Here is a 15,052-nt window from a genome sequence, read left to right as displayed (position 1 = left end):
AGCTGTGACTATGCAAGCAGCTTCCTGATTACTGGAGTGGGACCTACAGGTACACTGACTAATGTAGAAGACAAGGAAATGAAGACTCTCTCCTCTGCTCCTGGACATGTGTTCACATGAGTGTGTGTGGGAGAGATGGAGAGTTTACTGAGTTTGACTTGAAGCAAAGCAGAACCAATGGCTCTAGCTAGCTACCAACTATGTGAAGCTAGTTCGGATGTTTTTAATGCCAGTACTTTATGTTGGGGACATATTCAGAGTGATGTGTGTGACTGGAGCTTGAACTCTGGAAAGTGTGTGTGTGTGTGTGTTTATACACTCTTAAAAAAGGTTCCAAAAGGGTTCTTTGGCTGTCCCCATAGGATAACTATTATGATCCAGGGAGAACCCTTTTTGGTTCCACATAGAACCGTTTTGTAGAACCCTCTGTGGAAAGGATCCTACATGGAACCCAAAAGGTCTCTACCTGGAACCAAAAAGGGTTCTTCAATGGGTTCTACTATGGGGACAGCGGAAGAACCCTTTTAGGTTCTAGATAGCTCCTTTTTTCCCGAAGAGTGTAGGAGCCATACTGGAAGACACCGCTCACCTTTTCTCTTTTTCTTTAAGTCACAAAAAATAGAAGAGTCTCTTGTTCGTCAGAAAGAATGAACAAATGAACGTCTTTGGAGCACAGAGAGAGAAAAGGCCAGATAAGAATCCCCCGTCTGAGTCTCTCTCATTATATGAGAGGAATGAAAAGAGGCACCTCGTTTTCCATATTCTCTTTTATCAGAGGCCAGTCCCTTTTTTTCCTTTTCCCTTTCCCTTTCCCTTTCCCTTTCCCTGTCGTGTGTGTGTGTGTGTGTGTGTGTGTGTGTGTGTGTGTGTGTGTGTGTGTGTGTGTGTGTGTGTGTGTGTGTGTGTGTGTGTGTGTGTGTGTGTGTGTGTGTGTGTGTGTGTGTGTGTGTGTGTGTTGTATAGGCCCAGACACATATCGGTGAGGCTGATCTGCTGCATTGATGGACACGTACAGGTTGAAGACAACGAGGAGGAGGAGGATGGCCTGTTTTCTCTTCTCCAATACGAGATGCAACAGATTCTCTCTGCAACAGGAAATCAAAGTAGGCTAATACATGGCTCTTTTTGAGGTAATGACCATTTAAAATGTCTTTAGTTCCACTCCCAGGACAATGTCAGTCCTCCTGTCAAATCTGGGCTCTGGTAGCCTATCAATATTTTGCTGGTACCTGTAGTTACATTACTTCATTTGTGTTTGTATTTATTAGGGATCCCCATTAGTTCCTGCCAAAGCAGCAGCTACTCTTCCTGGGTTCCAAACACATTAAGGCACTTACATTACTCATTAAACTAAATATAAAACAGTACATCATGTAACATTATTACACCACTACATATCTACAATACAAAATGTATAATACCACCGTAAAACAATATTACAATGTACGTGTGTGTAGAGTGTGTATGCTAGCGTGTGTTCATGATTTAAATTAAACACAATATTATCTTCCTTCATAGAATACGTGTCATAATATAATTGTAAACCAGTACTGTTATAGCCTCGTTGTAATATAAGGCTTTCAGAGACAAACAAACCCACACCACTTTCCTCCTCTGATCTGCCACTCACCCCCACCCCTCACCTCTCACCATACACCCCAGCTCAGCTCAGTCCATCTTTCTGCCTGTCCTCTCTACTTACCCCTGAAATCTACCTGCACCCCACCCCTCCTTACATATCCCCAGTTCTGTCCCCTTCCTGTAGCTCTGTGTTCCCCTAACACGGTGCAGCAGGCCTGTCACCCTGCATTTGTAGAGCTGGACTGCCTCCTGGGAGTGTGTGTGTGTGTGTGTGTGTGTGTGTGTGTGTGTGTGTGTGTGTGTGTGTGTGTGTGTGTGTGTGTGTGTGTGTGTGTGTGTGTGTGTGTGTGCGCGCGCGCGCGCGCGTGCGTGCGTGCGTGCGCGCGCCTCCCAGGACAGTCTGACTCATTTGTCTGCAGGAATGGGAAACTATCAGTTCCGTGGAAACAGGGGTCAAATCATAGCAAATCTCCGTGTCGCCTGTCAGTTAATGAGGAAATCAATTAGTTCATCATCCAGTCTCCCAGATGAAGGAAGGAACACAGCAGAGTATGTGATATGTATGAGAGTTTGTGGTTAATAGTTATGGGCTTGTAGTTAATGGCTGCATCTAATGGAGAGTAATGGGACACTATCACAAGCTTATCCCTTGTCGGACTTATCTTATCTATCATGGTGTGTGTGTGTGTATGTTTGTGCCTATGACAACATACATCAGTGTATCTTTGCATGAGTAGAGTCATTAGAGTCGGCCTACAGTGTGTGTGGTTTCCTCAGTCAATCCAAGGTCCAGGGTCTATATCTGGGGAGTCTCTAAAAATAACACTATTGACAGTGCTGAGAATTCTCTGAAAGAGATAAATTACGCCTCGGTTTGAGTTCACCGGTGTTGTCTGTGTGTGTCTGTGTGTGTGGAGGTGGGTGTATTTGTCTGACATACTTTCTCCTAACCAAAGATAGTACCAGACATCCAGATATCCCTACATGCTCATACTAATTGGCATTTTTCATACCCACCTACTCTCTCTCTCTTCTCTCTCTACCTCCTCTCGGACAGATGAAGACCTAAGGGACAGATACTTCTCTCCACTCTCTCTGCCAAGGTTGTTTAATGCCATGGCCCAATTAACACCATCCCTCTCTAAATTAATGAGGGAGAAGGTCCACCATTTGTCAAACCTGAACATATACACACACACACACACACACTAGTGTGTGGAGGGTGTAGTCCTATTTATAGATGGGTTGGGTTTCTGATAGTCTTTGTATAGCTGCTGGTAGCTGGCACAATCTACATCACATTCTCCCTGTGTGTAAATGTAGTTGCACACTCACGTACACACAGTGCTTGAATTGGTCCGGTGCACAGCAACACCTCTAATGTTGTACTGCTAGAGTACGGGTTATGTTCATTTCAGACTGGAGTGTGTCCCGGGGGATCAACACTGCTCCAATATTTGCTCTACAATATGAACATTGGTACTGTAAAAGTACCAACGCCTAAAGTGAGTTGCACCTCTTTTATAATGAGATTGAGTTTGATAACCAGGGTAGGGTGTTGGTGAGTGTGTATGTTTAGTGTTCTGAGCAGCCCGTGGTGCAACCACAATGTTGACCTTAGACTGGAGTGTGGGAAAGGGGATAACCACTCCTAGCATCAAGTTAGTCACAACAGCTGAAGCCAGGGTTCGATCCCACCACTACATACCTTCAGACTGTCCCTTACTGTTTCCCATCTCCCATAGACAGCTGTGGTAACCATCAGTTTGAAAAGAGGGCAAGAATTCCTCAGAGAGAGAAAGAGAGAGGGGGACTGAGTGAGACAGAGGTGGAGGGCTGAGAGGGAGAGCGAATTTGAGAGAGAGGGGGTGGGTTGAGTGAGACAGAGGTGGAGGGCTGAGAGAGAGCGAAAGAGAGAGCGAGAGAGAGCGAGAGAGCGAGAGAGAGAGAGAGAGAGAGAGAGAGAGAGAGAGCACTCACACAAACAGAGGATGTATCTAGCTCTGTCTGTCTGACATACTGAAGGATTTGGACCCAGGGGATCTCTGCATGTGATTGCAGCATGTCCTAAATATTTCACACTTCCTGAGTTTTCAGTCCTCTGCAGCTCTGTGATTCTCAATGTCACCTTGACTGTCTGGTCAGGTAGGCAGCAGCTCACCAGGGGAAACTGCAGTGGGTTATTTTAGCCCAGATAGATCACTGCTGCCTCCCCACTGCTAGTCTACCACTGTGATTTATGATGTACTGGTCTGAAAACAGAGATCAAGGAGTGGGAAAGACACACACACACACACACATACACACATACACACAAACACACACATACACACAAACACACACACACACACACACACACACACACACACACATACATACATACGTACACACACACATACACATACACACACACAAACACACACATACACACACACACACACATACACACACACACACAAACACACACACACACACACACACACACACATACACACAAACACACACATACACACACACATACACACAAACACACACACACATACATACGTACACACACACATACACATACACACACACAAACACACACATACACACACACACACATACACACACACACACACACACAACCTCTCATTAGAGTTGAGCTGTTTCATCCCCCAGGGTCCATCCTACTCACATTTACACCTATAGCAGAACAAGAAACAGGTAGAGGAAAATGATACAGCCCTACTATCACAATCTTCTCTTGATCAGGCAAATCATAACACCATCATCACAGTATATGTTTAGTGAGTTTGAGAATGATCAGAGATTTGCATTGAAGGGTAAACATGTTAGGCCTACTTGGTGGTGTTGTGTAATGTCATTTGCTTAGGCTGTAAGTTGATGAATACGTCATTTGATATCCGTACATCTCAATATCGCATTTCAATTATTGGATATATCCTAGACGTCATGTGCATAGAAAATATGGTTTGGATGAGCCGGATAGAGCTTTAAACAGTAGGACGTCAGGACCAAGGGGAGGAGTTACTTAGCCACCCCCGTCCCGATACCCGGGTCATATTTTAAGAGGTGATCTAATCAAAACTTAGGGCGATTACATTTTAGGGTGGAAGTCTCCGTGACGTTTCACTTATTCGTTTTCTCTTACCACCTCTCAGTTTTCTGAAAAGTGACGTGCTCCACACGCGCGACAATGGAGGCGCCAGAATTTTTCCCACCTTCTGAAAACTTGACGGCGGCTGTCGTGCACCCGCTATGCGAAGAATGGAAGGGGGGATCCGAGGGTGCCATCTTCCACCTCGCCAGTATCTTCCTTGTTTTGGGGTTCATGGGAGGGAGCGGGTTCTATGGGCTCCTCTACTTGTTTACCTTTCTGACGCTCGGTTTCTTCTGCACAACCATTTGGTCATGGTCGGACGCGTGCACCACTGACACCTTTTTGTGGAATTTCGCTCTCTTTGGGATATGTGCGGTTCAAGTTGTGCACGTCGCCTACCGGCTGAGGAACGTTACTTTCGAAAAGGAGTTTCAAGATCTGTACAGCTACCTGTTCAAAAAGCTGGGGGTGTCGCTCACCCACTTCGGCAAGATAGTCGCCTGTTGTGAAGGGGACATCCACACTATAGAGAAAGACCACTGTTTTGCCATGGAGGGCAAGACTGCTATTGATAAGCTGTCCGTTCTTCTGTCCGGCAGGTGCATTTCAACTTCACTTTGACATTTTATCCAATTGTATTTGGTGTTACGTCATATAACATAGCCTAATGTCCCACTTTTTTTTTTTTACAGAATTCGTGTGACAGTAAACGGAGAGTTTTTACATGACATATATCCTTTCCAGTTTCTCGATTCACCTGAATGGGACTCTCTCCGGCCGTCAGAGGAGGGACTTTTCCAGGTAAATAGTAAACTGATCGAATAAAGCAAAATGTGGCTGTGTCTGGCATATACACTGAGTATACAAAACATTAGGAACACCTTCTTTTTCCATGACATAGACTGACCAGGTGAAAGCTACTGTATGATCCCTTATTGATGTCACTTGTTAAACCCACTAGGAGGTAGGAGACAGGTTAAAGAATGATGTTTAAGTCTAGAGACAATTGAGACTTGAATGGTGTATGTGTGCCATTCAGAGGGTGAATGGGAAAGACAGAAGATTGAAGTGCCTTGGAAATGGTGGTATGGTAGTAGGTGCCCGGCGCACCGGGTTGTGTCAAGAACTGCAAGCTGCTGGGTTTTTCACGCGCAACAGTTTCCCGTGTGTATCAATAATGGTCCACCACCCAAAGGACATCCAGCCAACTTGACACAACTGTGGGAAGCATTGGAGTCCACATTGGCCAACATCCCTGTAGGGAGTGCAACTCAGTAGTAAGAAGGTGTTCCTAATGTTTGGTATACTCAGTGTATAAGCATTCGTGTTTACTTTCCCCAGGTGACCCTGCGTGCAGATAATTGCTGTAGGTACGTTTCTTGGAGACGTAAGAAACTGTACCTACTCTTCGCCAAACACCGCTACATCGCCAAGGTCTTTGCGCTCGTGGTGCGGAATGACATCGCGGACAAGCTGTACTCCCTCAACGACAAGGCGTTCGACAGCCGCGGGTTCCGATATGATCTCCGGTTACCCACCTACTGTCACGTGTCCCCGTTGCCAGAATTAGACCGGACAGATGGGTTCCTACGAGTCCCAGCGCAATATGACCGTGGCCACCGTGGCCGTGTCCCTATAACTATAACAGCACCCGAAGAGACTGACTAGTGACTGGAACGGAAATTTTAAATGTTTGTTTTTCATTAATGGATGTTATTTTTGTCTGTTTGTTATCCTCAAGTCCTTAGGCTATGGATATGGCATAAGCTATGTAGTTTACGCATCAACATAGAATACATTGTAGCACATCAAGTAACCATCCACTTGGTTTGCCAGGCAACCATGCAATAGGCGCACGCGTGTGTGTGTGTGTGTGTGTGTGTGGGGGGGGGGGGGGTGGGGGGGTTACAGTCGGTGGTTATGATACGATTTCGTTACACACTTTTCAGTTTAATTTCCAGCTCTACCACCACAGTATCTCTCCATTCTCTCCAAAGTATCCACTCATTCACTCCCTCTCAAGGATTCATATGCATTGAATTGCTTTTAGAAATATGATAAACACTTTAGTGAGTGAACGAGTCCACACATCGTGGAGAAGGGGGAGTGGCTGTGGTAGTACAGCTGGGAAAGACACTGAGTAGAGTGGAATAACATCATATGACCACTATGTTGGTGGTAGTACAGCTGGGAAAGACACTGAGTAGAGTGGAATAACATCATATCATATGACCACTATGTTGGTGGTAGTACAGCTGGGAAAGACACTGAGTAGAGTGGAATAACATCATATCATATGACCACTATGTTGGTGGTAGTACAGCTGGGAAAGACACTGAGTAGAGTGGAATAACATCATATGACCACTATGTTGGTGGTAGTACAGCTGGGAAAGACACTGAGTACAGAGGAATTATATCATATCATATGACCACTATGTTGGTGGTAGTACAGCTGGGAAAGACACAGAGTAGAGTGGATATGATAGGGGGGATTTTCTCTACATCAAAATACCAGTGAAATGTTACCCCCTGATTCCTGTTTATGTTTTATAGTGTACTTTACTACCTGTCTGTCTTGAATTGAGACTGTATATTCAATTGCCTTACTGAGTTTCTTTTGTCAATATTTGTGTTGAATCATAAAACAGTATTAACAATGCAATGTGGCCCTATACGTTTTGTATCTCGAATAACTTTCATTAGGCCTGCAACATTTTCTTCGGAGAGCGTGAATTTCTGTGGAGCAATCAACAGGTGAGTGTCAATCACTTTCTCGCGCTGATCATGGCGCTGACCTTGGTGCTGATCTCATTAATATCTGCTCTTGTCAACCTCATCACGCAGCTCATGTCACCTCTGGAGGGTGAAGGAGCACTGTTCAATTAGGTTTACCAACACCTCGAAACACATAACACGATTCACTCGACTGGCTTCGTAATATTTTCAAGGAGTTGCTGGCTGCTAGGCTATATTTTCAGTTTTCAAAAAGGGACATTTTACCTCCCCCTGTTGGCGTGCCTGGACTTTGCAGGTGCGCAGCGGCGGGTTGTGTTGACTGCTGTCCCCTCGCCTCTTGCCCATTTTAGTCAATGCCTGTCAGCACGCTGGAATGTGCGAATCACATTGTGCAGTCCCCCAGCTCGCGAGGACCTTACATTTATAGCTCCTCAATACTTGTCCATTGCATTCTATTCCTGATCGATTGTTGTCAGATTGGTAAGTTACATCTCCCATTCTCTGTTATTTTACTCTGACTGAGGGGTGAAAGGAAAGTTAACGCTCAAACAAATTACGCTATTTCTTAAAACGTCAGCCGGTAGGTCCCGTTCATTTTCTACAAGCAGCATATTGTAGCCGACTAATTTCGCACATTTTCCATGTCATTTCATAATCTATATCTGAGGGACTGGCAGTCAAATATTGTTGCGCGTTGGTCGGCAGATCCGTTCAAAACCCAGTTGAGGTTGGTATTTTCCCACACATTTGTTTGCGTGGCTGCAACGTTAACGTGAAACCTTTCAATATCACTCCAGTGCTGTATGATCGGTATGATGAATTCCCGGGCTATTTACAGTATTACATCAGTTAGTTGCTGAATCAAATATGAACTTGACAGTGTCAGTAGGCCTATAAGCATCTAAAAAGTTATTCTAACGCATTACTACATCAAAGAAAACATTTTGAAATACAGTAATCTGTTATGACAATCTATTGAAACCTGAGGATATTGCGATTGTGATAGTGACAAATTGATGTACACTATGAAAACAGCAGCAGCGTGAATTGACATTTCAACTGCAAAAATCTGCTGTTTCTACCACCAATCCTGTAACACTTAACTTGAAAGGTACCAGAATATATATTCATAACATGTACATACCCCATTCATACGCAGTACATAAACAACCACAACACCCTCCCCACCTCTCTCTAGGTGAGGATCAGGATGTCTTCCTCTCCAGAGATGACCAGTAGCCTGTTCTACACCACCCTGGCCCCCCTGCGGTCGGCAGTCCCTGGGTCTGTACCTGGGGCTGGAGGTGGAGGTCTGGTGATGCCCACCATGGAGCCCAACATAACCTCCTGTGAGGAGTGGGAGGAGGCCCACCACCTGCTCTTCCACCTGGGGAACCTGTCTCTCCTCCTGGGCCTGGTCATCCCCACCACCCTGACCCTGCACATGATCCTGCTGCGCCTCATGCTGATGACAGGTGGGTCCATACTGGCCTCTGCTGGCCCAGATTACAGTCAAACTCGGTGGTCATGATACGATTTCATGACACACTTTTCAGTTTAATTTCCAGCTCTACCACCACAGTATCTCTCCCTTCCACTGAGCAGAGTGGAATGATATCACATCATGTAACCACTATGTTGGTGGTAGTACAGCTGGGGAAAGGGACTGAGCAGAGTGGAATGATATCACATCATGCGACCACTATGTTGGTGGTAGTACAGCTGGGGAAAGGGACTGAGCAGAGTGGAATGATATCACATCATGTGCCACTATGTTGGTGGTAGTACAGCTGGGGAAAGGGACTGAGCAGAGTGGAATGATATCACATCATGTGACCACTATGTTGGTGGTAGTACAGCTGGGGAAAGGGACTGAGCAGAGTGGAATGATATCACATCATGTGACCACTATGTTGGTGGTAGTACAGCTGCCTACTGGAGTTTTCTCAAGCTAATTTAATAATTTACAGCTATAGGGCAATATGAGGATAAAACTCAACCAATAACAACTCAAGTGTGCTTTATTACTTCCTGTTCCTGTCCCTGACAGGAAGCTGTCTGTTCATCACCTGGGCAACGCTGTACCGGTGTAATCTGGATGTCATGGTGTGGAACGTGGTCTTCCTGCTGGTCAACTTCATGCACTTCTTCTACCTGGTCTACAAACGCAGACCTGTGAGTTCTGCCCCAACCCAACACAGTCCAGTTAGAGGCAGACTGTGGTCCATTTGTATACCGTACATACATACAGCTTAGAGTAGGTACAAGTTGCCTGGAACAGTTATTTTGATGAGGAATTTTGGAGATGAGTTTTCCATTGTGTCTCTCAGCGGTGAGACAGCCAGTCACATCCCCCTGGCGTTGGGGCCACTCTGTCTCTCTCTACCTAAATGAGATGCAGGTCTTTCAAATGCACTGCTGCCACCAGGGGACTTTCAGTGTGTAGGGGGCCTTCACATACCTGACCACCTCTCCTCATAACGAGAAAGGAAGTTATCTACACATCTATACTGCTGTCCTCTTCACTCCCATGTCTCCACTCCTCCCTCCACCTACTAACACTGAATGACATACATGAGTGAATTATGTCCTATCAATTCAATATCAAGGATGAGTAGAACTAGGTGGCCCTCACTTTATGTTGGCTGCTGTGGTGACATTGTATTAAAGACCCTAAAATATACTTCATGCCTGGTCCTTTATGATACGCCCTGTGGTCATCCACCCTGAATCAGGAGCCTAGCTCAAGTCACGTCAATCATCCATCATAACGCTTTATATTCATCTCTACCAGCTACAGACAATGAGCTGTAACCGTGCTGTGTCTTCTGTCAGATTAAGATTGACAGGGAGCTGAAGTCAGTGTACAAGCGGATGTTTGAGCCCCTTCATGTGCGCGAGGCCCTGTTCCAGAGACTGACGGGCCAATTCTGCACCATCCAGAGCCTGAAGAAGGGACAGGTGTATGCTGCCGAGGACAAGACCTCCGTGGATGAGCGCCTCAGTATCCTCCTTAAAGGAAAGTAGGTATCACTCTGAGACATCTCCCTGTCACCTATCTACCATGTCATTCCACCCCAGGTTTTCCCTGAATGATGATCACTAATGATAATAATAATGATCAATAAGGTTAAGCAGTATCTGTGTGCATCTGTGTGCATTTGATTCGTCATGGTCATCCATGTTGACTATACGTTTTTGTGTGACAGAATGAAGGTGTCATATCGTGGTCATTTCCTCCATAACATCTACACCAACGCCTTCATCGACTCCCCTGAGTTCAGATCAACCCAGATGAACAGAGGAGAAAAATTCCAGGTATATATATAGGTGTTCCTATATAACGCAATTTATCATTTAACCCATATTCCAGTTCATAGTGTATCCATACTGGGTAAAACCAAACAACACAAGTACAGTTGGCATGATTAGGTCATGATAGGGCAGGTTTATTACCGTGACAACCTGTGACTTGTTGATTCATTTACAGGTGACCATCATGGCGGAGGAGAACTGTAAGTTCCTGTGTTGGTCCAGAGAGAGGCTCACCTACTTCCTGGAGTCTGACTCCTTCCTGAACGAGGTGTTCAGGTACCTCATTGGCAAAGACATCACCAATAAGCTGTACTCGCTCAACGACCCCACTCTCACTGACAAGGTGGGTTTAGTCACTGTTCAGAAATTGAGACACTGTAGTTTGTATTGTCTACAAACATACACGGATTGTACAAAACATTAGGAACACCTTCCTAATGTTGAGTTGCACCCCCCTTTGCCTTCAGAACAGCCTCAATTCATCAGGGCATGGACTCTAGAAGGTGTCGAAAGTGTTCCACAGGGATGCTGGTCTATGTTGACTCCAATGCTTCCCACAGTTGTGTCAAGTTGGCTGAATGCCCTTTGGGTGGTGGACCATTTTTGATACACATGGGCAACTGTGTGTGTGAAAAACCCAGCAGGATTGCAGTTCTTGACACACTCAAACCGGTGCACCTGGCACCATACCCTGTTCAAAGGCACTTAAATCTTTTGTCTTGTCCATTCACCCTCTGACTGGCACACATACACAATCCACATCTCAACTGTCTCAAGTCTTAAAAGTCCTTCTTTAACCTATATCCCTTTCATCTACAATGATTGAAGTAGATTTAACAAGTGACATCAATAAGGGATCATAACTTTCATCTGGATTCACATGGTCAGTCTATGTCATGGAAAGAGCAGATGTTCCAAATGTTTTGTACACTCAGTGTAATTGTGATTTGGTCATTAACCTTCCTAAATTATGAATTGTCTCCTTAGATTCAAATAACAATGATATGTAAGAAATTATTATGATGATGGTGGTGGTGACACCGATGATAACAATGATGACGATAACAATAACGATGACTATGTTTACATGAACAGGCAGCGAAGAAGATGGAGCGTCAGCCCAGCCTGTGCTCCCAGGTCTCTATGATGCAGATGAGGAACAGCATGGGCAGCACCAGTGACACCGGCGACATCCTGAACCAGATCCACCGTGGAGGCTCCAGTGGATCCTCACATCGTAAGTCTCACCACCTCCCATCAAGCTGTGATACTATTGGCCCATCTGTCAGTGTCTAACAACCTGATTCGCTATTGAGTCTGAAAAAGACTTACAGTATGATTCTTGTAATGCCAACTTTTAATAGTGACAAAGTTTCGACTCACAGTGAATCTTTGCCAGGTCAATAGTAGCTGTTATAGAGTCACTTAATTTACTCAAATCATGAGGCATTCTGGGTTGAGTCCGTCTTCATCGTTTACCCCTCATATCCTCTCTGATGTGTGATGTTAACAGTCACTAAATCCTTGTTTATTAGGGGTTTAGCTCCAATCTGACAACATTGTTTACTAAGTGTTGTGTTCTAGTTAGAGTTGTTCTCTGACATTGTTTCTCCTGTCCCCTCCTCCTCCACCTCCTCTAGCTGTGAATCAACCCACTCTCTCAGATCACACCTTGCCCTGAAGGGGGTGTAAGACTATCTCTCCCCCCCCCCCCCCCCCCCACAGCCCTCAAATTCACCTTCCTAATGCCTGAGTCCCAGATCTGTTTGTGCTGTCTTGTCAACTATCATTTGACGTGACAATGACATAGGAGTTGGCAAGACAGTTGAAACAGATCTGGGACTCAGGCTAGTTCATTCCCTCAAACCCAACCCTAAATATTTAACCCTTCAGCTCTGCACTATGTTGCCTGTTCTAAAACGAGTGATCCCCGAGTAACCTGGTTTGTCGTTTTAACATCTTCAAAGTTCAGTGTTTAAGAGTAGGACAGCATTCATTCATATCATCCATCCTGTAGTAATAGTGCTGCTGTACAACTCCTACTGGAACATGTTCAGTATTTAGACATACAAGACACTCTTTAACCCCAACAGCTTCTACATTATCCTGTTGCCATTTCCATATCAAATGTAGGGATTGAATAACAAATGTGAGGGATATGTCTGGAAAAGGATTGAGTGCTTTTGTTTTCTTACCATGTTGATTTAACTTCACACTGTCTTCCCCCTGTCTCCAACACAAACACACACTATGTGAAATTAGGGCCTATCTGTGTATTCTGTCAAATGTGTGGTTGTGATTCTGTTTTGTTGTTAAAGCATTGTCATATGAGTCCGAATGAAGGCTTGTGGAATTTGTGATCTGTGACAACGTCGTTTGTGCCACCTTAATGGTGTGTTCGTCTGTGACCATATGGAAACACACACGGTTACATTAAAAAAACACACACACCTCTTTTCCCACCCTAATCGTTGTGTCCTTCTTTCCAGAAAAATCTCCTGGCTCCAACACATCCAAAACGATGAAGCCCATTGAAGAACAACTGGAAAATGACGTCTTTACAGAGTCTGAGCCAGACTCTCCTGTTAAGAAACGCCACACCCACTCGACAGCCATAGAGGTGTAAGATGTGACATTATCCTACAACAACAGTGCTGACCACCCACCTATCCTGTAATCTGATACAGACCCTGGTTAGTTATGGTAGAATAACTTAAACAATAGCTTGAAAAAGGCTTTTACATGATCAAAATATCTATCTACGTGTATCTAGAAAACAGAACTGCACATTTTGGCATCTCACTTTGTCTTGTAGTGTTTGGTATTATTGTGAGTTTGTAGCTGTTGTACTTTTGAAATCCTGTTTGATTGGATGTTGTACAATGCCTTTGCTGTTCATCCCTACACAGTGAGAGTTCAAAAAAGTATTACGTGTCACAACCAAAACATTTTAGTGTAAGCACAACCTCTGAGGAAGGTTTCTTTTAAACCTTTTACTCATTGTGTGATAAATTATCTTATTTATGCACTGAGCTTCTGCACGGTTGTGTGTTGATGAATGTAGAGATCTAACAAGTTAAATCTTCTGGTCAATGCTAACCATTTGAGGCTGTTATGCTGTTTTTTTCACGGCTATAAGCACACAAGCTTGGGATCACTCTTTTATGCCATGATCGTTACCTTATATTAATTACTCAGAGGGAACACTTGAAAAATAAATTAACAGAATTGATGCATAGCTCATAGACCTCTGCTTTTTATCCTCTAGCGCCCTCTAGGAGCTATCATGAGTACTACCGGTTTCTTTTCTCATTCTAAACTCCTGTCACCGTTTAAACCAGGTCAATGTTCAAACTCATTCCATGGAGGGCATGTTTTGGTTTTTCCTTTCAAATAAGATCTAGACAACCAGGTGAGGGAAGTTCTTTACTAATTAGTGACCTTAATTCATCAATCAAGTACGAGGAGCCAAACAGAAACTCGGCCCTTCGTGGAATGAGTTTGACACGTGGTTTAAACCGTCACATCCCTGAAAGATCAACCAGACCAAAAGAAGATGTAAGCAACAGGCTTTATTTTTCAGTCAAATAAACCTTTTGAATATCCAGACAAACCATGATTGGTGTAACAAAAAAAATGACGTTGAATACAATGAATGAATGACAGGCCAACAGGAAAACAATCCAACAGATATCAGTGCTCTTTCGAGATGTTAAGACAATCTTCTGCTATGGACAAACACTTGATTGTTTTATACAACCACAACACTGAAAATACATACATACATACATACACAAGCTTTTAGCTTTCTGGGTTGTCTTTGGGGCATATATCTCCACAATAAGTGCTTTGGTTCAGTCTGCATCCACAGGGCTGTCTCAACTATTACAGAAATGTTGCAGAATAGTTGGGGTCAATTCCATTTCCATTCAGGCAGTTCAGGATGTCAACTGAAATTTAAATTCCATTTTACCCAATTGCTTTCCAAATGGAATTGTAATTTTAGTTTCCAACCTGAACTGCCTGAATTGAAATGGACCCCTACCATGTTACAGAACCACGAGATAGCGATTCACTGTTGCTTATCTGTTATGAATTGATCATTAATACACCCAATTAGATGATATGATCCATAAAAGGTTCAAACAATATCAGTAGTTCCATCAATCTCTGAGGATCACACATAACAGAGGATAAAACACATACTTCACTGAGGTGTTAAAGTTGCCATATGACTAAATAATACCTTTTTTTGGCAGATGAGTTTGACAGAAACCCCAGTTCCATATGTCCAGCAGTGATTTGATATACACTG

The 15,052-nt window shown here is 44.1% G+C and overlaps 2 protein-coding genes across 2 annotated transcripts; both read left to right on the top strand.

Moving 5' to 3' along the window:
• Positions 1-4,641: 4,641 nt before the first annotated feature.
• Positions 4,642-7,356, top strand: LOC109901431 (popeye domain-containing protein 3). Its single transcript, XM_020497425.2, has 3 exons — positions 4,642-5,283; positions 5,377-5,485; positions 6,026-7,356. The coding sequence occupies exons 1-3, from the start codon at positions 4,781-4,783 to the stop codon at positions 6,350-6,352; spliced, it is 939 nt and encodes a 312-aa protein (XP_020353014.1). The 5' UTR covers positions 4,642-4,780; the 3' UTR covers positions 6,353-7,356.
• A 450-nt stretch (positions 7,357-7,806) lies between these two features.
• Positions 7,807-14,346, top strand: LOC109901855 (blood vessel epicardial substance). The gene is made up of 8 exons (XM_020497852.2): positions 7,807-7,902; positions 8,621-8,897; positions 9,473-9,597; positions 10,258-10,445; positions 10,632-10,740; positions 10,913-11,080; positions 11,833-11,974; positions 13,227-14,346. The coding sequence occupies exons 2-8, from the start codon at positions 8,633-8,635 to the stop codon at positions 13,361-13,363; spliced, it is 1,134 nt and encodes a 377-aa protein (XP_020353441.1). The 5' UTR covers positions 7,807-7,902; positions 8,621-8,632; the 3' UTR covers positions 13,364-14,346.
• The last annotated feature ends 706 nt before the right edge of the window (positions 14,347-15,052 follow it).

Source organism: Oncorhynchus kisutch, linkage group LG13 (assembly GCF_002021735.2).
Source record: "Oncorhynchus kisutch isolate 150728-3 linkage group LG13, Okis_V2, whole genome shotgun sequence".
Taxonomy (NCBI): domain Eukaryota; kingdom Metazoa; phylum Chordata; class Actinopteri; order Salmoniformes; family Salmonidae; genus Oncorhynchus; species Oncorhynchus kisutch.
The sequence above is the reverse complement of the archived record's forward strand: the minus strand, read 5'-3'. Positions and strand labels throughout refer to the sequence as shown.

Bases quoted from the DNA above. Each gene is read 5' to 3' on its own strand.
- LOC109901431 (XM_020497425.2), top strand. From the start codon at position 4,781: ATGGAGGCGCCAGAATTTTTCCCACCTTCTGAAAACTTGACGGCGGCT. The intron at 5,284-5,376 runs GTGCATTTCAAC...TTTTTTTTACAG, and splicing joins TCCGTTCTTCTGTCCGGCAG to AATTCGTGTGACAGTAAACG. The intron at 5,486-6,025 runs GTAAATAGTAAA...TACTTTCCCCAG, and splicing joins CAGAGGAGGGACTTTTCCAG to GTGACCCTGCGTGCAGATAA.
- LOC109901855 (XM_020497852.2), top strand. From the start codon at position 8,633: ATGTCTTCCTCTCCAGAGATGACCAGTAGCCTGTTCTACACCACCCTG. The intron at 8,898-9,472 runs GTGGGTCCATAC...TGTCCCTGACAG, and splicing joins GCGCCTCATGCTGATGACAG to GAAGCTGTCTGTTCATCACC. The intron at 10,741-10,912 runs GTATATATATAG...ATTCATTTACAG, and splicing joins ACAGAGGAGAAAAATTCCAG to GTGACCATCATGGCGGAGGA.